The 23,213-nt window shown below is 39.3% G+C and overlaps 1 protein-coding gene across 2 annotated transcripts in view; it reads left to right on the forward strand.

Moving 5' to 3' along the window:
• The window catches only part of CRY1 (cryptochrome circadian regulator 1), a 38,787-nt gene extending 19,674 nt beyond the window's left edge, over positions 1-19,113 (forward strand). Inside the window, exons 2-14 of one of the 2 annotated variants that reach the window (XM_082309997.1) lie at positions 2,092-2,200; positions 5,974-6,116; positions 7,510-7,694; positions 9,062-9,150; positions 9,743-9,883; positions 9,982-10,293; positions 12,344-12,495; positions 12,592-12,794; positions 13,591-13,692; positions 14,896-14,988; positions 16,171-16,242; positions 16,339-16,446; positions 18,460-18,598. In XM_082309997.1, coding sequence (XP_082166123.1) covers positions 2,092-2,200; positions 5,974-6,116; positions 7,510-7,694; positions 9,062-9,150; positions 9,743-9,883; positions 9,982-10,293; positions 12,344-12,495; positions 12,592-12,794; positions 13,591-13,692; positions 14,896-14,988; positions 16,171-16,242; positions 16,339-16,442 — 1,705 coding nt within the window. In that variant the 3' untranslated portion in view covers positions 16,443-16,446; positions 18,460-18,598. Of the gene's footprint in view, positions 1-2,091; positions 2,201-5,973; positions 6,117-7,509; positions 7,695-9,061; positions 9,151-9,742; positions 9,884-9,981; positions 10,294-12,343; positions 12,496-12,591; positions 12,795-13,590; positions 13,693-14,895; positions 14,989-16,170; positions 16,243-16,338; positions 16,447-18,459 lie in introns of both variants that reach the window. The other variant, XM_082309996.1, reaches the window with a different exon arrangement.
• The last annotated feature ends 4,100 nt before the right edge of the window (positions 19,114-23,213 follow it).

Consider the following 23,213-nt stretch of genomic DNA (forward strand, 5'->3'; position numbering starts at 1 on the left):
AGGTGGATGAGATTAGTGGTAAGGTCTGGCATTCCGGGTTTCAAAAAAATGATAAAACAAAGCTGTGCTTTTCAGAGTCCATCTGGAAGTGACTTTGGCCTGGGAACGTGGGGCCCAAGTTCTCTCTGATAGAAGCATATCCGATTCTCACCTAATTCTTAAAATTACTCCTGTGTGGTTTCTAACTAAATGAGTATACAGAAGTTTCTTTTTAGATACAGCATATCCTTCATGATCTTGCTACTCTGGAGGTTTTTTTTTTTCCAAAGTCAAATTTAGCGAAGTGAAAGAATTGGATATTTTTGGCTTGTCCCAGTAATTAAACATATAAGCACAGTTGCCAGCCAAGAAGCAGTTGTATTCTTGTACGCTGGCTTCCTCTCAGACGTGCTTGCTTTCTGTTATCCTTTCAGGTCAAGTGAGCCAGGCATTTTTGGCATCTAATAGCAGCTAGGCAGTTTTCATGCCAGCCTTCTATATGTCAATTTTTATAATTTTTTTCCATATAAAGTTAGAGGCAATGTGTGTTAGGTAGGCATCGCTTATATACTGCTAAATCTCTAGAAAAATGTTGGTAGGCGTACAACAGTCATGTACGCTATACCCCTCCTAGAAGGTGTAGCATTTTCATTGTAACTGGTTAGTTTTTAGGATTCCTTCTTAAAAACCTAGGTGCTTTATGAACTCCTGATTTTGGTAAACCTGGTTGCTCGGTGCCTTCGTCTTTGCAACACTCTGGGCACTTGTAGTTGTGCAGCCTGCCCTTCCCTGGTAGCTCCGCACCCTTTCACCCCGGCTGCGGGCGCAGGGTCTCCAGGCCTCTGTGGCACTGCTTTCCCTGCCTTGGTCCCGGGCGGTTGCTCCTGTGGCATTATCCCCGTGGCCTTGCACCTGCACATAGTGTCTTAGCAGCAGGCTCTCTCAGGAATAATGGCCTGCAGCGTGGGAATCTCCTCTTTTCCCCCCCCTTTGGGTGTAGCTTTTGGTTTATGGCAGGGGATCCAATAACGTGCATGCACAGAGGTTAATGACCGGCAGGCTCTGACTCAGCGGCTGCCCTGATCAACGCGCACTTTGGTGAGTGCCAACAGCATTGTACATAAGAACAGCTGACGGGGTTTGAGCAGCTCCTGGTGAAAACTGTATTGTTGCTTCGAGGAAGAATACTGTGGAGGAGCCACTTGTTACACTGGAGAGGAGTACAGGGGAAGGGCACTCGTCTGCGGACCCCCAGCATCTCTCTGGCTGGCCGCAAGGGAGACTTTTCATTTTTCCTCTCCTTCCTTTTGTTTTTACTTCTTCCCTCAAACCACTTTCACCATTGGAGTTATTTTTAGTTAGTGTAGCCACTAATAAATCTTTGCACATGTGAATGTGTCTCAACATCCTTTTTGCAACTACCTCTTTCCCTTGAAGATGTGCAGATTTGCAGCACCCCATTCCGTCCCCCACCCCCTCTTCCCCCCCCCCCCCGATTTGCTCATTAAATAATTCAGGTGAGGTTACAGCCAAGATGCATGAAACTGTTTGTTATATAGAGGGCTGTTTTTATAAATGAAGGCCAAGGGGATAGTTGTGACCATGTAGTCCTCTGGTGTACTGTTTTTAGTAACAGTTCAGGCTGCTGTGTTGTAAGAAGGACTTGGATTAAGTTTAGCAGCAGTATGCCAACAGCTGATTGTCTGTTTGGTGTTTGGGTTTTTTTGGGGGGGGGGGGGGGGTGTTTTTGTTTTTTTTTTTTTTTTTTCCTGTGGTGTGCTTTTTTCTTTAGAGTGACAAGATACTTCTAGTTTTAGTTAAGACTTGAGTATGTTTTAGTCCGTTCCAGAGTTGAAGAGTGTTGAGGTGAAAACTTAAACGACAGTACAGTTTGGTTTTCTGAATTATGTATTGTTGAATATATTATATGGTATTGAACTACTGTAGGCTAAGTATAATTAGGTTGTGAATGTGCATGCATCGCCAAAATACGCACCAAATACTGAAGGTCTGATAATTTTTGTTGGATTGTTCCTCTTAGTTCCCTTTTTCTATTGTAAAATTGTCTGGTTTGCCTCAGAAAATAAATGTTTTTTTTATAATTCCTTGCAGATTCCTCCTTCAGTGTCTTGAGGATCTTGATGCCAATCTACGGAAACTGAATTCACGTTTGTTTGTTATTCGTGGACAGCCAGCAGATGTTTTCCCCAGGCTTTTTAAGGTAAATGCCACCTTGCAGTTGTTGTTTCTGTCCATAAATGTGACTGACAAACTAATTTCAACTAGGAATATTTCTTGTACTATATACTTCAGTGCAAGTTGTTATCCATGCAAATACTTAACTATCCTTGGAGTTTCTCTTTAAGGTTGTTTTTGTTAGATTTGGGGTTTTCCCCTCTAATGTGTATATCGCCAACTGAACTGAGTTACTCTTAGACTTTACAGTTTTTTGTTTCTTTCTTTCCAGAAATGGAACTGATTTATAATGGTTTGCTAAGTATAGGTACTGTATATTACTAATTTTTCCTTTCCAGGTTCCCTTTGAAATACTGAAATATAATTCTGTGCACATGAATCCAGGTTCAGAGCCTGACCTGTAAAAGCAATGTTTGATTTAGGCTAAATATCTGCTGCTGTTGCTTTTTGGCCATTAAAAGTGATTTAATAAGCTTTTTTGCTGGTAGCGGGCTTGGTCAAAGCATAGTGCAGGTGAAAAGCAATTTCTAGTCAAAGGCGTTTAAGGCTTTTGTGGGAAAGGGTCTTGTTATTGAGCAAATTAAAGCTGTGGGGGATTGTTACTGATATTAGTCTCCCATGGATAATAGTGTATTTAAGTTAACAATACTATAATAGGATAGTAAAAATGAACACTTTGCAGATTGGTTTTAGAACGTTTTGTGGAATGACTAGATTGAGGTGACTGAGACGAGCAAGACTGTGTGTGCGGGAAATCTGTTTTTCCAAAGAGATCATCTCTTCAAGAGTCTTATTCCCAAGTCTTCAACACCAAGCTGAAAACTCGACCAAAACTCACATTTCAGTCTTCATTCTTGTGCTTTAGTTGTGAAATGCTAACTGCATGGTACTCTTGACTGGTCTTTTCTTGATTTCCCCTCAGTGAAGAATTTCCTGCAGGAGTACTGTGACATTAGTTGCTGCTTGCAATCCCCTAGATATTCAAGCTTGTTATATCTGCCTGCCAAATTTGATTTGATTGCATTTAAACAGGGGCAAAGATCTTGCCGCTGTGTGTGTTGCATTCTGGATTTGAGTGACCTGTGACAAGTTTTCTTAAATACTTTAATGGCTACTTTGACAATTCCTGTTTCAGGTATTGCTTCTAGGCTGATCTTTCTATGCCTAACAGCATTGGAGTGCCACATTTTCAGAATATTAATTTTAGTGCTGAGAAGGTAATGAAAATAACTTGTCATGTAGATAGTGTACAGCAATCAAAAACGAACATTCACATCTGCCTATGTCTTCCGGTTCCTCAAATTACCAAAAAGTGTCTTTATCATGTACTTGTTCACTGAGGCGCTTTTCAGGACATCCTCTATCCTCGAACAAATAAGAGTTATTGTTGAAGCTCTTGAGGACTTCTTCAACTTTTGGCGGAAGACTACCTGGAACATGCATCTATCTCATATCCTTAATCTCACAGCCTCTTTTGCCAGAGCAGTAGCTGTACCTCTTTTGCCAGGGCAATAGCTGTACATCAGGTACTTGCAGCGCAGTGAAGGGCATATAACACTAAACCAAGTTTTTCAGGTCATCCTCATTAAATGTCTCAAAGGTGAGCGATGATCCTGACCCTGAAGAACACATGTAGATGGTTTTTGGCTGGGAGAAGATAACTTTAAGTAAATAATGGCAGGAGATAGTGGAACTTCTGTAGAGCCTTGTGTCAGAAGCCCTATCACAGATGTCAGCATCTCTGGATTTCCTGGGGATGAATGTTTCACAGCTGTTTCTTGGTAGGGCTCTCCTTTTCACAGGCTGAAGGACAATTCCTTCAAAAGGCAAAGCACTGATCTATCTTTATGCTTGCAAAAGGCCTCAAGGACCTTTAGGCTCTTTCATTTGTGCGTGCGCATAGGTGTGACTGTTTGCTTCCCTCTTTCCAGTCCTTCAGCGCAGCTTTGCTTCCGTTAAGACATTGAATTCAGCATCACATGCTTCCAGCAGTACTAGCTAGCAGTGCTGCTGATAGCAGCAGTAGGCTGTCATCCTCTGGAGTAGTGCATAGAGACAGAATATTTTTACCAGTGGACTTTGGAGCTCTTTGCAAAATTCTTTTAGATTTTTTGTTTGTTTGGGGTTTTTGTTGTTGTGTGGGGTTTTTTTTGGTTTTTTTTGTTTTTTTTTTTTTTTTGGTTGGTTGGGTTTTTTTTAAGTTACTTGAGGATGGTCGTTCCATCTGACTGCAGAGATGCAACTTCCACTAGTAGCAGGCACCCACTTGATGCCTCTTGGTTAACTTGAACCAGTCAAGTTTTGGTTGGTTCTTGCCTCATTCTCTTCAATTTGCCCTGGTCTGCTCTGTATCTCTAGCTCTTTGGGACTGGCTTGATAAAGAAAATAGAATTGGAACAATCTCTAATTCTTAAAATGCATCGGTGTTGCTACAAGCATCCAGCAGTATGTGCAAAGCGATTTGTGTCCATGCTTCTTCTAAGTGCCTAGCTCATGCTGATGTGATCTGGGTGCATTCACATCACGTAGCACTTGTCTCGGAGTTCCTTGGCTCCCTTGGGGACGTGGCTCTGGCTCTTGGACACATTTTTTATGGTTTTCTTTTCAATATGCCAGAGGAAAGAAAGATTTAGAAAAATATCTGCTGCAACTTGTCAGACAGTGGTTTTACATTATGAAATGGGAAATAAATGTTGTATAAGGGTGTAGGAGGTTGCTTGAGGATTCAGGGCCTGCTGGGTCAGTCTTGGCAGACTTAATGATGGAAGGAGCCAAGCCTTCTTTCGGAGAGCAAGCTCTCCTTGGAATCACCTATCCTCAGGGTTGTGTCTGGGCTTCATCTGGGAGAGAGGTAGAGTTCAGAAGTGAAACAACACCCTAGGTGAACAGCGTAGAGTGCCCCTTGTCTCTTTGGTGTAAATCCAGTTCTCCGAAATAGTCTGGCTGGTGTGTTTAAATCAACTGATTAAGATTCTGAGAGCTTAAAAAGATATTTCTCTGAGTTTGACTGGCAGGATGGCTTTCTAGGATCATTCTGTATATACTTCACCTTTCCAATTTCCTACTGTTGCAGAAGCCTTAGCCATTAGTTGATCCCTTTCTTCACTTCTTTTCCCCCACCTGTTACTGTTGGCCTTGGTAACAGCACCTGTGACATAAAGGATATTAGACTTGAAGGTTACCTCTTTTTAGGAGGCAGAGTTTTTTTTTTATTTTGTTCTAATTGAGAATTTGAAGATTGTCTGTTCTGCTTGGTGAGCGGTAAGGATCCGGAAAAGGGAAAGAACATGTGTGATGTTTTGTTTGTGGGGGGTGGGGTGGTATTTTGCACCCCCCCCCCCCCCCCCCCCCCCAAAACTTCAGTTCTGCTGTTAAAGTTGACAGGCATATGTGAAGAGCTTTTCTGCAGAGCAAGATACTGCTGCTGATCAATGTCCAGAAGACAGCCTCTGTCATCTTTCCCTTCTGTTGTGTCGCTTAAGGTATATGGATACTAAAGTTAGTGATGAGTTTTCATTATTTGCACAGAAGTTTTCCCATTACTGTGTGCACCCATAGTAATGGGACAGATACAGGCTTTTTTTATGCTTGATTCCTACTTAGATGCCAAAACATTGGACTTTATTTTTGTGAGTCTGGGTGCCTGAATGTATTTTGGGCCTTTGTGTATTTCTGACAACTATCTGCAGGTAATAGCTGGTGTTCCATCCATCTTGTCCCTGTCCTTCCCCTTCTTTCCCTCACCCTCCGTCAAGCAACCAAGTTGCTGAAGGAGCACATTTTTGTTTTGTGTTGCAGGAATGGAATATTGCAAAACTTTCTATTGAATATGATTCTGAACCATTTGGGAAGGAAAGAGATGCAGCGATTAAGAAGCTGGCTAGTGAAGCTGGAGTGGAGGTCATTGTTCGAATTTCCCATACATTGTATGACCTAGACAAGTAAGTTACCGTTACCTCTGATTTTAAAAAGAAAAAAAAAAAAAGTATGACTTTTATGTAGTATTTGGTTAGATATGGTGTGCTACTTTCTGCACAGAGCACTTTATAGTTAGGAAGACTACAAATTTGTCTTGTGTTTCTCTTTTATCCGTCTATCCAAATTTTATTACATACTGAGTAGGACTTTGCAACTCCAAAAAATGGTACATAACTGTATCTGAAATACGGTTTTGATTTGGGGTTCTTTTGAAAATAGTGGTCATGTTAATTATCTGTCTTTTATAATGAAGTTACTCAAACATGCCTGTAACTTCTCCCAAATAAGATCTGTTGTTGTTTAGTTGTTTTGTTAGACTATTTTGTCCTTATTTGACTTGCTGTACACAAGTTAGTAGAAAGTCCTTTATTTTTAAAGAACCGTTTCCTATCAGTTATAAAACAATCCCCAATTACTTATTGGATACATATCTGCATTGCCTTACTTAATGTCTTGTTTATATTTTTCCACAGATCTATTTAAATGGATTAGTATTAGCTCCCTATTATAGAAACATAATCTGCAAACTAGTCAAAAGTATGACTTGGCTTCTCTTAACATTGAGTAATTTATTGTGGTAGCTGCCCATTTTATTCTGTTACAAGCCAATGTATGAGGGGCAGCTAGACACATGGGAGGAAAGGGAAAGGGAATTATTTACTGCTTTGAAACCAATACATGTTTTTTTTTTTAATCCTGAATTGAAAATTCCTTTTCTTCTGTCCCCATCCAAGTACCCCTCGCAAATGAACAGTTGGTTCCATTTACCACTTTGTAAATTATTTCTTTGAAGTTTTTCTGTTTCCGAGATTTTAGATATATTTAAGGTGACAATGCAAAATATGGAAACGGTGTGTTTTTACAACAGTCACTGTGTATAAACTACATCTTATTTTTTCCCCATATTAAGACAGTTGTAATATTGACTACTGTTCTCAATACCAGAATAGAAAAATAGGGTTTTTTTTATGCAAATAGTATAGTCTTGCAGGTGACTTGGATGTATCTTTATGTAGCTATAGTCTCTCATCTGCTTTGCTGATCTGTATTTTTCTTTGCCTTAAGCTGTCCATATTCATTACTTGTTCATGAAGGACTTTCCTCAACTGAGGAATGAAGAATAATTGACTTGGTTATAAACAGTTAATTTATATGTCTCCCTAGTGAGGAAAAAGGATGGTAAAATTACAAGTTCAAACTGTGTGGATTACCATGTATATCTGTGATTTTATATAACATGCTAGAGACAGGTAGGAAGATATTTCTCTGTGTGTGTGTATAGGTGTGTATATGTTATTAAAAAAAAATATTATATACTATTCTCTGACATACTTCTTTTTTTTTTTTTTAATACAGAATAATAGAATTAAATGGAGGACAGCCTCCTCTTACTTACAAGCGATTCCAGACCCTAATTAGTAGAATGGAACCACTGGAGATGCCAGTGGAGACTATAACCCCAGAAGTAATGGAAAAATGTACTACTCCAGTTTCTGATGACCACGATGAGAAATACGGTGTCCCATCACTTGAAGAGCTAGGTATGTTCTAAGATTGCTTTGACATTGTGAAACAAGTAAGATGTAATCTACCACTAAAAGCATAATACTTAAAATAACCATGAGAGAGGTTCTACTTATGGTTAATTGTTAAAACTGATGCCAATTATGATATACAAAAGGAACAAAAAAGGTTAATCAACTCTGTAAATTTTACTTGTTTTCTTTTAAATGGGAAGTCAGATAGCTCAAGCTACACTAAGCACTGTTTGGCTTCTTGTAATACAGCATAGCCACTTTCCCATGGTACCAAATAATCATTAAGCTACTAGTGGTCCTTGATACTTCATTTGGTATTAAATGCATTTGGTATCTGTGTGCTTCAGGTCATTAATCTGTCATTTTACAAGTTAATTAAAAGAACCTCTTCTCTTGCAATGCCAAAAAAAAGATAATAAGGCAAATAATTATTTTAGAAGCTTCTTTAAAAAAAAAAAAAGTCTTATGTTTCTGTAAATTTAATTTTAAGGAATAGTATCAAGCTGTTGTCCTGTGAATCCCCCCCACCATTTCCTGTTTCCCCTTTCCCTCCCTGAAATAAAGCAAATGTGGTATGACCTCCAAATTGCTGACAAAAGGGCCTGGACAGATCTTGGCTAAGCTCTGGCTGCTCTGTCTAGTCCGTTTGAACTCTTGTGCAACAGATCTTGCTTTTATAGCCTTTTTAAGAAGAGAAGATCTCACTATACAGTGGTTAAACTATAGGCAGAAATGTTGCCTCATGAACAGTCTTGGGGAGGTGTGGGGGTGTGGAAGAAATCTTGTTACATTCTTTTTAACTTTCTTTTGCAGCTAAAGTATGTGTTTATCACCAATCTGACAATAAACCCCATCTGTTATTTAAGTCAAGGTCAATGAAACCTAGGAATATACTGAAGATAGCACTCATGCTTTTAACTTGATGGAAAAAGTTTTTAGACATTCTGTAAATTACAATAGCAATTGTTGCTTCCTAGTAGTAATTAAAAAAAAAAAAATGCAGTTTTGGGATAACCCATATATTACAGAGCTGAGAACTTGAAAATAATTTGAAAAAAATGATAGAAAGGTCACTTTGTGCAAAAAAACAGAAGTGGAATTGAAGTAAGACCATTCAACATGTAAAACTTGTAACGTAAATTAATGTAAATGTAAAAGTAAAAATTGGATTTTGCTGCAAGTTAGAGGTCTTGAATGTGCTTTGATAAGACTTGTTTGCACACTGTTTTAAAACTTGTACTTTGCCATGTGTCCAATTTAGAGTTACTGTCAAGATACAATAAAATGTAGTCAAGTGTCAATATGCTAGAATTTCGTTGCCCTACAGTATAAGCAAACAAGGAATTTGCTTGTTTCATTTTGTTTTTCAGGTTTTGACACAGATGGTCTGCCTTCTGCAGTATGGCCAGGGGGAGAAACAGAAGCTCTCACACGATTGGAAAGACATTTAGAACGAAAGGTATGTTTCAAATCATTGGAAGTATGACATATCTGGGAAACATAGTTGCTCTTTGCAATGGAATGTAAAAGGAATTGGGCGAGTCATTTTTAAAAAATCAAAACCACAAACTTGAACTCAAGGCCTGGATATAATAATATAAATCAAGTTCCTGTTTCTTAATTTTAAAATATGATAGCAGGTTGTGTTCTAATTTGAATTTTAGACAAAGTCTGTGATAGTATTTTCTACTAAAAAAATTTAATTATTTTTTCTTTGGACATAACTTTACTTGAAACATACTTTTTATAACTTTGAAGGGGAATTCCTCTAAAAGCTAACGTATTGCTAGTTGTCTAGGTTTCCTCTGTATTTAAAGGAAAAGGATAGGTAGTTCTGGAAGACAGTTCATGCCTTCTGCATTGGGATGAATTATCTTCTAGAGATTCCACTGATTAAAGAGGAACCCCTAGATATCGTAGGTAACGTGATCATCTGTCCAGTGTTTGGATTCAGTTGTAGGCAGTGCGTGATTTCTCCCTTTATGTTTCCAAGTTGCTACCTAGTCTGTAGTCTGATATTGCTGTGTGGTTTTTGTTTTGTTTTTTGTAAGGCTTGGGTAGCGAACTTTGAAAGACCACGAATGAATGCAAATTCCCTTCTGGCAAGCCCTACCGGGCTTAGTCCCTACCTCCGCTTCGGCTGTTTGTCCTGTCGTCTCTTTTATTTCAAGTTAACGGATCTGTACAAAAAGGTATGATTTCTTTGTAGTCAGCTACACATTCTTAGATGCCATGACTTTTCCCTACTTCTTCTCCTAATAAAATGTTTTCCTTTAATGATGATCTTCAGGTAAAAAAGAACAGCTCCCCTCCCCTCTCCCTCTATGGCCAGCTGTTATGGCGTGAGTTTTTCTACACAGCGGCGACTAACAATCCACGGTTTGATAAAATGGAGGGGAATCCTATCTGTGTTCAAATTCCATGGGATAAGAATCCTGAGGCTTTGGCCAAGTGGGCAGAAGGCAGGACAGGTTTTCCTTGGATTGATGCAATTATGACGCAGCTTCGTCAAGAAGGTTGGATTCACCATTTAGCCCGGCATGCTGTAGCATGCTTTTTGACTCGAGGTGACCTCTGGATTAGCTGGGAAGAAGGAATGAAGGTATTGTTTCTTATTCTTAAATTTCTTAAAGTGCCAGTTAAAGGTTCAAATAGTCATTCTAGAATTGTTACTGTGTGGTGTAAGTTGAATTTTAAACCTTAAACTGTGGCCAAAATTAAATCAGTTCTGATACACCAATGGTGCTGAAGTTTTGCCTGTTGAATGCCCCCTTTTATTGGAATATTAGAGTGTTTTTTGCAGTCAGAATAGGTCTGCAGTTCTTTTAAATTTGAGATTTCTTCCTAAATCTTGGCAAATAAACATGGATTACTCTTGTAATTCAAATTTCTTTCCAGTCATACTGTGTGAACAGTTTCTGTTCACATCTCGTGTCTGCTTCTCTGCAAAGGGAAAGCACCACAGCAATTAAAGGGGGAAAACTAAAAGCTGAAAATGTCCTTTCTGCAATTTCTGTCCCTTCGCTCAATGTTAGAAGTGTGAGTATGGGCAACATGATTTCACTGAAGTTTCAGTGCAATTAATTTCTATGCAAGTATCCAAGAGATGCTGAAGTTCAAATTACAAATGTCAGTCTTTTGAAGAAAAGAATCGAATAACTTAATCTCAGCCTTTGAATCAGTTTTACGTTTTTAGAAGGGCAGCACATCTTTTACTGAGCAATGATAAGCAATTAAAAACAGTTTACTTTTGAAATCTAGAAAAGAATTTACTTGCCATCAGGATTGTGAGCTCATCTTTATATATGTATATAATCTTACGAAGTTTCACCTTTCTTAACAAATCAGTTGTAAGCAAACACCTTTCATTTTAAAAAAAAAAAAAATTGTCTTGGTTACACAACAACATAAGCTGCTTTAGGAATTTTCCTTTTGCAGTTCATAGATAAAGACATTGAAGATGCACACAGATAGGTAACTCAGCCAAATGACAAAGCTGTATATTACAGATAAATGCCAACTTGTTCTTTTGAAATAATACAGATATATGGAGGGCCCAGACTTGTGCAGTGAAAGAATGTTTAGTTCGTACGTCCGTAGCTAGCAAAAGTTAATCTGGCCTTCCACAGCAATGTTATTTCCAAAGTCTTATTACATGGCAGCATCTAGTGGAACAGTTGTGTGATAACACTTAATGTTCATCTAAAGATCTTGCTACCTTATTAGTCACTTTCTATTTAAAATGTGTTTAAAAGTGTTTTAAGGTAAATCTTATCTGCTCTGACTGAGCAGAGAAACTTCTTTTTATACAAGTTAGTATTGTCTGTGTTAATAATTAAAAAACCAATCAATGCTGGAAACTTGAATGTTTCACAACTATTGAGCTCCAGATTTAAAGTAAAACCCTCAGAAATCTTCAACATCTTCACGGGTTATTTTTAATGTAATAGGGGTAGCAATTACCAGAGAAGACTTTTTTTGTCTTCAGACCAGAGTTCATTATGTGTCCCATCATTCTTCAGCATGCTTGGTGGTTCATATACCTCCAGGAATTTAAGTGTGCATCCTCAAAACTGTGACTTACTAGGTTAATGATTGGCCTTCAAGAATACAATTTCTGAATGCTTGTGCTACCTTGAAACTCTTGAATTCTGTTCTTGGGACTCCTCGCATAGTGAAAGGCGTTGCACAAGTTGAGGTATTCAGACCGACAATTTGAGTTTGAAATGTGTTTTGTATGTTCCTGCAAAGCTTACTCAGTTGTAATGTGATGAAGCAATTCTTCTGAAATCAACAAATGCCACTTGCAAGCAGTCGGGCTCCAGCCATCCTTTAAGGTTTTATTTTTTAAGGATGTGTTTATGCAAGAATGTGTAACTTTTGAGTTGTAGCTTTCTGAGATGTCTACTAGTTTTTTACAGGGTGAAAGCCAAACAGGCTCTCACACTTTTGTTCTTGAGTTCGGCATTTAGGTAAGTACTTGCAATTGCATACTGAGCGTTCTGTGAATGTTGCCAGGTAAGAAAGAGTATTGCTACGTTGAAGAGCTGGGTTTCCTCTGCTGAAATAAGAAACTCACAACAATTCCTGAAAAAGTAGGCGTCTTGAAGGTGTGCCATGTTCAGACTAACTTGTTGCTGTAATTTCTTAAGGTCTTTGAAGAGCTCTTACTTGACGCAGATTGGAGCGTGAATGCTGGGAGCTGGATGTGGCTATCCTGCAGTTCCTTCTTTCAGCAGTTTTTTCACTGCTACTGTCCAGTGGGTTTTGGCAGAAGAACTGACCCAAATGGGGATTATATCAGGTAACTCACAATCCAGAAGTTGCAGTGATTCATGGATGTTGCTTAAACTGTCAGGTGGCTCTATGCTTAAAATTACCTTTTTATTTTTTTTTTAAGACGTTACTTGCCAGTACTTAGAGGTTTCCCTGCAAAATACATCTATGATCCTTGGAATGCCCCAGAGAGCGTCCAGAAGGCTGCAAAATGTATTATAGGAGTTAATTATCCAAAGCCAATGGTAAATCATGCAGAGGCAAGCCGTCTGAATATTGAGAGGATGAAACAAATCTACCAGCAGCTTTCACGATACAGAGGACTGGGTATGGTTATAGGCAATTGGCTTTATTTATTTGAAAACTTCTCTCACCTTCTAGCAATTAATAATTTTGTCCCATAGCAGTGGTAATCAGGTGTGAGCTCAGTGTGGTGACTAAGGTTGTGTATCCAAATAAATGAAAATATTAGATGTAACCAAGAAAGGAAAGAAAGAGCTGGAGTGGAGTGCCTCTTTCCAAATCTTACCCAGATTTTTTTTTTTTCTGTGGGTTTTTGGAATTTTTTGGGTTAAACTGGGTCTTCTGTGCATTCTGATACTCTTGTACAGATAGGTTTTAATACCAGTGATTAGAAAATTTATGTGGTTCATAACTTCAACCATACTGTATTTGCATTTGCACATGCTGTTGCTCAAATAGAGACCAGTGCAACCTCTGGTAGCATTCTTCCGAGTTAGGAAAGACTGTCCCCTTTGCTACAAGAGGTAAGCCACATGCGCTTGTATTGCTCAGGAAGGTGTAAGCAGTCAGTGTGTTCAGATATTGGATATTGAATCAGGATGCATTGCACTTCAATGCGACATAGCGAATACGTGTAACTAATGAATATTGGAAACGTTATGCAGAAAAATATGTAGAAAATGCCTGTGAAGTAATTGTGAACTAAAATTACTTGGCAAGATCCGAGAAGTAGGCAAGACAGAGAGATGTTCTCCTGTTATAAAGGTAAACCACTCAGAGTGAGGGTGGAGAATTGGCTGTCGTGAGGAAAAAAGCACACTACACTTAACCTTTTTTTGCTGTCTTTCTTTATGGCTATATATTTTATTTCATTGCTTAGGTCTTCTTGCAACAGTGCCTTCTAATCCAAATGGAAATGGAAATGGTGGCCTAATGGGCTATTCACCAGGAGAAAGTGTTTCTGGTTGTGGTAGTACAGGAGGTCAGTCAAATTCTTTCAATACATAGAATTATTGGAACTGAACTGCACAAACTTCTTTTATAATGCCCTTGGTGTTATGTATTATAAGAAAGATCTGTTTTCACAAGACAGTTTTCAGTGCAAATCACAAACTTTTTCAGTAAGTTTGGGAGTATTGGTATAAAGACATCTTTAGATTTCTTTTTTTAATCTCAAACATATAAGAATTTTTTAACCTGTTTGTCCCGTGTCGTGTCCCCCCCCCCCCCCCCAATTACTTACTAACATGTACTAAATAGTTTGATTTCAAAAGCATTTGAATGTGATTTTCTTCTAGAAGTCTACAAGCATCCTGATATTTGTAATAAGGAATGATTTGTGAATTTTCAAGTCAGAACTGCTAATTTGTAAAGTTTTCTAAGGCTAGCATTAGATTGCTTACTGGAATTTAATTCTTCCATAATGTCAACAACAATATGGTGGACAGTGTCTGAAAAAACTTAATATAGAATTTATCATACAGTTTTGATGAAAATTACTTCAGACTATTAACATTCTTATTGTAACATGCAAAGACTAGCATTAACTAGTTACTAAGGGAAAAAAAATAGTATTAACATTGTATAAATCCATGGTGCATCAACATCTTCAATACTATGTACACCTCGGGCTCCTTTTTGTAAAAGGGTACAGCAGAACTGGAAATTTACCGGCTTTGTGTTCTCCTTAGGCTTTGGTCAAGGTTAGAAGCAGATTGCAGAGGAAGATGGACCTTATTGTTCTCAGCCAGTACAGTTCCTCTTGAGAAATTAAAGTCTAGACTCCTTAAAGCTGAGCGCTTGAGCTTTTGTTTCTTTTAAGTTCAGAGATTTAGAAGACAGGAAGGGCTTAGTTTAAAAAAATTAATGTTATGTACACTCTTTTCTCCTTAAAGTTTATACGTATATACTTAAATGTATACAGGTACTTAACACTTTTCAGATCAGAAATGTATCCATTTTGTAGGAGGTTACTGTGTATTCATCTGAATTTGCAAGTGAATTTGGAAAGACAAAAGCGTTAGAGCTTTGGACCTGTTCTAAGGTGGTTTAAAAAAAAAAAACAAACAAACCCACAATCAAAGTCTACCTCTTGAAAAGGGGGGGAAAAAAACCCCAACATTTAAAGTTCCAGAACTGGAATTGTATCTTCAGGTATGTTTAAGTCTTTTTCCTGTCTCTCCAGGAGCTCAGCTGGGAACTGGTGATGGTCATACAGTTGTTCAGCCGTGTGCCCTGGGAGACTCTCATACAGGAGCAAGTGGAATTCAGCAGCAAGGTATTATGGCAGTCCCTGTCTGTAGAGGATCTCCAAATCCTTGCAACTATGGAAAAACAGACAAAACATCAAAATAACGTGGATAGATTTTTGGTGACAGCTGCTGTCTGCAACTTGAACTGGTCTTGTTTCTGTTCTTGAAACATAAAAATTATTTCTTAGAGTGAACTTGCTTGTCTTGTCACTTTTATCTCCAAAATGCTCATCTAGAACAGTATTTGTATGTTTTCAGTGAGAGGGACCACAAGTGTGACTAAACAAAAATTAATAAACATTATTCTAGGTTACTTCAAATGAAAGATACGAAAGAAAGAAGTTCACTTTGTGTATTTGGTAGCAAAATTTGCATGTTATCTTTTTCCCTAATTTCACTACCACTCTTTCCATATATAATAAATTTCCACAGTTTTGTGTGGATATTCTCATATTGTGGCGGCAAACTTTTGTTACTTACTTTATACAGAAACTTAAGCTGTGGTTTGTGATAGATCAAAGTTGCAATCAAATTTAGCACAACTGTTCCTTTCTTTGCAGTCTTAACAGAGGTTGTGTGTTTACTGATAGTGAAAGACTGTAATCTCTGTTTTGTTTAAGCATCCAGAACATAACCGGAACAGCACAACTGTTCAGAATAAGAAACCTTGCAACTGCTTTTGCTAATTTGCACTATTTATGCAGAGCGCTCAGTGTCAATGTTGCCATTCAATAGTTTACGTGAACCAGAAAATAGTTTGCATCTTTCTTTAGGTCATTGCTTCCCCCCCCCCCCCCCCCCCCACAGCTTAGTTATGCTAAGGATTTGCTAGTATTGCTATAAAAGAATAACAAAAAGGATGAGGAGACTTGGCAGAACAAATGTTAAAATTTATAACAATTTAGGATTAAAGTGTTTTGATATATAAACATTCTGCTTGTTGCAAATATAATGCATAAATATGTACGCACTTAATATTGTTCACTCTGCATATATAAGTGCATATATATTTAACTGCTGTAGACTGCCATGAGGCTTTTTTTGCATAAGAACTCTTCTGCATTCAGGATGGTATCTGCCAGGATTTTTCTTGACGATGGAAAATAAATCAATTGGCTCCTTTTTGTTCTTGTAGAGAATGTAATTGTACACTTGCTTGCAGTTCTAAATTTTATTTATCATAATAAATATCTACTGTATCTGAACAGGTTACTGTCAAGCAAGTAGTATCTTACACTATGCTCATGGAGACAATCAGCAATCACACTTATTGCAAGCAGGTAATTTAAAGAACAACAAAAAAACCCAAAACGCTTTTCCTGAATAGATAAAGGTGCAATAGAGTCTTAATGTAAATACTGGTTTTAAATTATCAGGAAGAACGGCCCTTGGTACTGGCATTAGTGCAGGGAAACGCCCAAATCCAGAAGAAGAAACTCAGAGCGTTGGACCAAAAGTCCAGCGACAGAGCACAAATTGAACTGGTAAGATCTGAGGTCTTAACACCTTAAAGTTACACTGTTAATGAGTAAATTCCTGTACAGATTTTGTGTCTATGATAACATTTATGTCACTGCAATGCAAAGGATCCTAAATTATTGCTGTAAATTTTGCAGTCCCAGGTACTGTACAAACAATACAAAATCCTGGCTCTAGAGAGTTTACAAAGTATGAGATAGGAAGCAGTTATAAAAATAGAACCAGACCGAAGGTTATCAGACACAGATCAAAGTGTTAATGAAAGGGAGATGGATAAACTGGTTTCATTAGCAGAGCTGCTTGTGTAGCTTCAGTTACGCTCTGCTCCCGCATCTAACCTTACCTTGTGCCAGCAGCACGGTTTGTGTGAATGTATGGTGACCTGAATCAGAAGACGAACACAACTTAAAAGGAAAGGCTCAGGGCCTGGATTAGAGTTTTAGACATACAAGTGGACTAAGCAGAACACATTTCAGAGAGAGACTGCAGAAAACCTGCAAAATGCTGATGTAGTTACTGCATGCAAAGATGTAGGGACAAGAAAGATGTGAAGACTTGAGCATTTGTCATTGGTCTGTAACTGAAGCAGGATGCTCAGATTGCCAGTTTGTCAAGGAAAACTGTGGTGAAAAGTACTTGAATTTGGAGGAGGCAGCATTGCTAGATAGATATAATGAACAGGTGTGAAAATGTGTAGAGAGAAGCAGTAAATTGGAGGAGGAGTTTGATTTTTGTGAAATCGAGTAGATAACTGGATTTTGTGTTTTGGATAAAGTTACTTAGGAACAGGCTAGAGAAAAGAGAAGGCCAAAGATGTTATACCCCTTCCCCCAGTGAGCTTGATTTGAGGGGAATAAGGAAGATGACCTGAAAGACAAGTTAAAGAGTAATTATTTAGGAGGAAAGCCAAAGAATGGAGGGCTGTCTGAAACAAGAGGGGACAAGTTTTCAAGACTAGGAGTGTGGCTGCATAGATTAAAGGTGATTGAGATGTCATTCCATCCTTATCTTTTACAAAAAACAAGTTAAAGCGTTGGTCATTATGGAGTTTGAAGAATAAGTAAGAATAGCACATAGGCAAGATAATAGAGAGACTGGTGGAACTGGAAGATAAGAATTCCATACAGCAAGTATAGAAGATGCATTCAGCATCTCTAGAGATAAAAAGGGAAATTCAATCCACTTCATTTGGATTTGACAGCAAGATCTAATTTTGCTTGTTATGCGGTGTCAGCACTTTGACAAAGTTAATGCGGTGCATTATGAACAATTGTGTTGTACCGAATTGATTCAGTGAAGAACCACAGCATTGTTTCCATAATGCCTGTCCCCTGAAGTGAGCCCAGACCTTAGCGATTGATGCATCTGCTATTTTCTCACATACTGGAAGCACTGTAAACTGTGCTTCTGTGTTCTCAAACTGATTTCTCGTACTCGGATGGGCCCGAGTGAAACATAATTCCAAGAGAGTCCGTGTTCAGTAGCTGTCTAATCCTTAGTATGTGTAGATTCATTCAGCATCCATGTTTTGTATTGCAGAATTCCTTAGGTGCTCGTGTCTGTGTAGAAGAAGTGCCTGCAGAGCGAACGTCTGGTTCCTGTCTAAACTCTTTTTCAATTGAGAGACAGGTTGGAGGGGTTTCTAGTTTGGCAGAGAAGACTGATTTTGTTAGGGGTATTCAAAGGATGCTGCAAAAGCATTATAGCCAAATACAAAAATCAGCCAAGATCATACTCAAAAACACTGCTGGCAAAAGGATGTACGCCTTCTGAATAGCACCAAAGTACGGAGGATGTTGGGTTTCTTTTTTCTTTTTTTCTTCTTCCCCTCCTTTCCCTTTTGATCTCTAAGGAGTAAGAAATAAGAATTCCGAGTATTTGGGCCAGTACAAATGGGGACAGGGCTTCCTGCACTGAGAAGGGGGGAAAGAATATTGGTCCCTTGAAATATATCTGCCGCCTTCAAAGATTCGTGACAAACTGCTTAAGAATAATTTTTTTTTCTTTTTTTCTTGCAGCGTTATTGGAAGAGAAGTTACTACTCAAAGAACACAGAGGACAAAATTCGTGCTACTCTGATTTGGAACTAAAGTGTTGTGAGAGTACTTGTACTAAAATGACATACTTTTTCATAAATTATTTTCAATTGTTCTCAGTTGTTGTAAGCAAGTCCAATTTTTGGAATGCATTATTTCTAACTGGCATTTCTATGGTTTTTAACTTTTTAATGACTCTTTCAAAAGGGGCAAATTGAGTTTTGTATATAAAGGATTTGGTGAAGAATTTGCTAACTTAATGTAAATATAAACATTCATGATTAGCGATAGACCCATCAATATATTTTTGATAATCTTTCATGTATATGGTAGTAGGAAAAGCTGTAGTGATGTTACGTAAAATGGATGGACATAGAAGGTTTTGAAGTTTTTAAATTGTTATTATTTTTAGATTCCAGAACTTGACCTCTGTATGATCAACTGCATATTTTCATAATGTAAGTGCTTAGGACTGTGTTTAATCAATTACAGTAGAGTTGTAACCTTTATTAATCACATCTGTATATAAGTCATATGCCAATTTTTTGTCAAGTTGTAAAATTTTCATATATATGTCCAGTCCTTGTATTTCCCAGTTGCCTTGTTCAGTAATGACATACCTTGTTAATAAAAGAAAATTGTATATATAGATATGTATGTCTGTCTTTTGTGTACGCCATTGCTCTGGTACATATTTCCAAACAAAACTGTTTCGGGGAAAAAAGAAGGGAAATGTAATTTTTAGACGTAATCTGGAAGCCATGAACTGTGAACTATATTACCTTTCACTTCAGGTTTCCTGATAACTGAAGCAAGACACTATCCAAATTATTCAGGCCTTTTTGTTGAAATTGCATGCATGTATGTATTCTTACGATTAAATGCTTTTCACCAACGTATTTATTAAGCGTTTCTTCAAAATCTAGGTTTTTGGGGGGTTTTTTGCTATAACTACAATTTGCTTGATAGCCCAGTAGTCTTTCCTCCACTGTAGCTAATTTGCTGCTCTTCGAGGATGTCGATTTCTAAAAATACGTCGGGTTTGCTGACTACTCGGTCAATACTGTCTCAAATGTTTAGAGAAGTTGTATCTAAATGTTTTCTCAGACCATTAAGGTCTCTGAAGAAGCAGTCTGAATTACAACATTTTACATATAACTAGGTCAGTTACCTACTTGAGTGGGTGCACAACTTAATTTTCATGGGGGAGGAGGTAATTATCTTGTTCTTAGCATCACGTGGGTGACTTCCAGTCATGGGGCACTTCTGTGTGTCGGTTTAAAATTCAGATTTATTGGGTTAACAACATACGCAGCAGGGCGCTTCCTGCAGAATAAACGGCCATGGTTCTGCCTGTTCCTAGATTTTAGATGGTAATGGTTAATGTAAATATCTCTGCATACTGATTTGGAAACAATAGCAAAATCAAAAGTACTACTAAGAAAAGACAGGCGTGCTTACTGTCTTGAGGCAGAGACTCTTTGACTGGTCTTGAAGAAAAGTAATCTCAACAGCGAGAATGGAGAAGCAGATGCTAAGTATTTTCCACACATCAGTCCAAATAGAATGGAGAGGTTTCCTAGGGACATACATAATCAGTAGAATAAACAATTCTTCTGTTCTTTTAAGTAGTCTGGGGGGAAAAAAAAAAAAAGACTATAGGCCTACCCTGTCTTAGGAAGTGTTTTATTCTGGCAAGACAAGATCATCCTGCTTTTTCTCCTGACTTACATTAAAAAGAAATCATACCATCTAAATGAAATATTCCACCTAGCTTTTCAGAATGAACAGGATATGAAACTCCCACAGAGAAACTTCATCAAGGTAAGAGCAAATGCTTAAATATCACCTTTCCCCCACCCAGTCTGGAAGTTCAACAGGTGAAAGAAGACATTTCCCAAGGAGTTCATTTCTATGGTAAGTTAATTCCCCCCTCCTTAAATGCTAAAAGGAGGATTCCTCTTCTCGGTGTAGGCAAGTCCTTAGGTCAGCAAAGGAAAATCCGTGATGAGGATGCTGTTTCACTCGTGTGCTTGCTTGAATGAGTTCTGGTGTCAGGACCGCGGTGGAAGAAACGGTCTGTAAGTAGGTTAGCCTGAGAGCGGGGAGAAGTTGCCTTCGGAGTATCAGTAGCTTCATAAAAGCTCTTTGCTTCATATTCTTCCCTCCCACTAGTACTTGCTGTGACCACAAAAATAAATAAAAAAGGCTGAGGCTTTGGCTACACAGAAAGATTGACCAAAACTATTGTAACACGCCGAGGTTTCCTCCCCCCGCCCCCACTACCCCCTTGTGATTTTCAAGGAGGAGTTGGACATGTGTTACAAACCCAGTGTGGATAAGGGCCAGGATATTGTTTCATATTGGACCTCTCCTCCAGAAATGGAGCTTAAAGTATTCCTCAAGAAAGCTGCGTTCCCGACGGATTTAGCTGGCCCTTCCCTGAGCTGGTAGGGGATGGGGAGAGGAGCATTGCAGACTGACGGTTTTTGGAAACCGAACGCCAGGAAAATGTACTCTGGAAAAGTGCAGGGACAACTGTAGCTGATATTTGTGATGAAAAAATAACTTCCAAATGTCTTTAAGCCTTCAGAAACTGAGTATTTCCAAAGGAACTTGGGTGGCCTGTCTTGTACTGGTGCTACCTGCTTACAGAGGTCTTTGAAAGGAGTTAAATTGAGACCAAACCTGGGAAGGCCCCGCAGAGGGGCTCCCGGCCTAATCTGGAATGAGAAGTACCTGTCACTTAGAAATGAGTTTTATGCTGGGCTTAGTGACGTAGTTGACTGGACATCTACGTGAACCTTCCTGTAACTTAGAAATCCTGCCTGTACTTGGCCGGAGCACGGAGCAGCGGCGAACTGGTACGCGCGTTTCCCGCTTGCCCACCTGGTCAGGAAAAGGCAGCCTGCGCTGCTCCCCTGGCCGCTGGTCTGAAGCCTGGCTTCCATCACGGCCGGGCTCGCTGCCGCCCTCCGCAAGTGCCCGGAGCATTGTATCCCGGCGTTTACGGGTAGTTTGGGCTGCTGAAAGTGATGCTCGGAGGTAAAAGAAAAAAACAAAACCCCTTCAAGTTTTTTGAGATGTGTTTTAAGTAAAACTACTGTTGTTGGCTATTTATGAAGCTCTGTGAGCTTTATTATTTTAAAATTATACTTTGAAATTTTATGGTAAATTAAACTAAAATGTTCTGTGCCATGTATATGCTTGAAGCAGTTTTTCCTATTTGCTGAATCTTTAAATTCAGAATAACTCGGTCGTTTATTTTGAGTACGAGACAGAAGGAAGAAGACATCATTTTAAGCCTGCTACAAGCTCTACGGGCGCAGGCGCCTGGAGGGGCACGGTTGCTCCCTGCGTGCAGCGGTTTGCACCGCGACATGGCCTGTCGTGACCTGCCGCGCGGGACTTGCCTTAGGGCTTGGCCCCTCTTCGTGTGCCCTTAGGAGGCGACTGCAGCCGGAGGAAGCAGCCTCTCCGCGTTCGCCCCCGTCCCCAGCCCCCCTGCTCTGCTCCCTGCTTTTTCTGCTCTCGGTCCCCGGGTGGTGCTGCGAGCGCCGGGCCGGCGCCCTGGGCCGCCGGCAGGGAAAGGAGGTGCGAGGTCGCCCTCTCAGGGGAATTTAAGAGCGCCCTGGGGTGAGAACTTTGGTCTTGAGAAAGGAAAAAACCGGGTGTGAGTCATCCGAAATACTCTGCTAGCAGCCGGGGAAGGGGAAGTACGGGGAAATGACGGAGTTGCCGTACAGCTGCAATGACAGCCGCTGCGTTTTTCCAAATCGGAAACCAAATCTATTACTCTAAAAGTTGCTCTTCAGGAACGCTGCCCTGTGTGCTTGACTGCATAAACATAGGTTCTCTTTTTAAATACCCTTTGCCTGGAGATCACTTAAAAACTGGCTTTTGAAAACGTAGTCAAGCTTTTACCTCCCTGAAGCGTTTCCTAGGCTGTCTCCGTCCCCTGGGGACCCTCCCGACCAGAGCGTGGAGCTGGGACCCCTGAGATTTCGATTCCTGTCGCTGCTCCGTCACGGACCCGCTAAGCAGCTTCAGGTAAGTCTCTGCCCCTTCCTGAGGCCCTCGTGCGCAAGCTGGTAGCCGTGTTGTTCTGCTTTGTTGTAGAGATTAGATTAGATTAGATTAGATTAGAAGAAGCAGGAGAGAAAGAGAACCTCCTCTCTCTTGTTTGTGCTCCTTATTTCCAATAGAAAAGTGTTGTTTGGGCAAGAATTCCCTCCCTTAAAGGACCGAGCAAACAAAATTCTCATGCTTTAGCCATTACCTCATCTTTCAACTCGATGGTTTATTGCAATTTTTTCCCAGAAATTCAAAATTTCAAAGGTGGTGAAAATTTCTGGGTAGAGGGGAAGTTTACATTGATCTAAAAAGCACAGGGAAATCTTAACCAGATGTAGAGACGTAATTTTAATGTTGGTTTCAAGGGATCTAAGCTCCTGGTTTTGAATTGTGCGCACCGCAAATGCAAAATTAATTCAATATTAAATTAAAAAAAAGCAAGTAGAGTTGATTTCAATATTTTTTACAAAATCTCCTGCAGAACAGAAAGACGGAAGATGAAGAAAAGAAAATGGGAAAGATACCCAAAAGGAGCTTCTCTCTTCAGGATGCTGTTGCTTTGTTGCTTGCAGTAGGTCTTGGTGCAAATTTCACAATCCGAAACTCTTACAAAAGAGCTGCAAAACGCCGAAGTGCAGCCAGTATGCGGGATCACGTGTGAG

Source organism: Platalea leucorodia (genome assembly GCF_965183815.1).
Source record: "Platalea leucorodia genome assembly, chromosome: 4".
NCBI classification, from domain to species: domain Eukaryota; kingdom Metazoa; phylum Chordata; class Aves; order Pelecaniformes; family Threskiornithidae; genus Platalea; species Platalea leucorodia.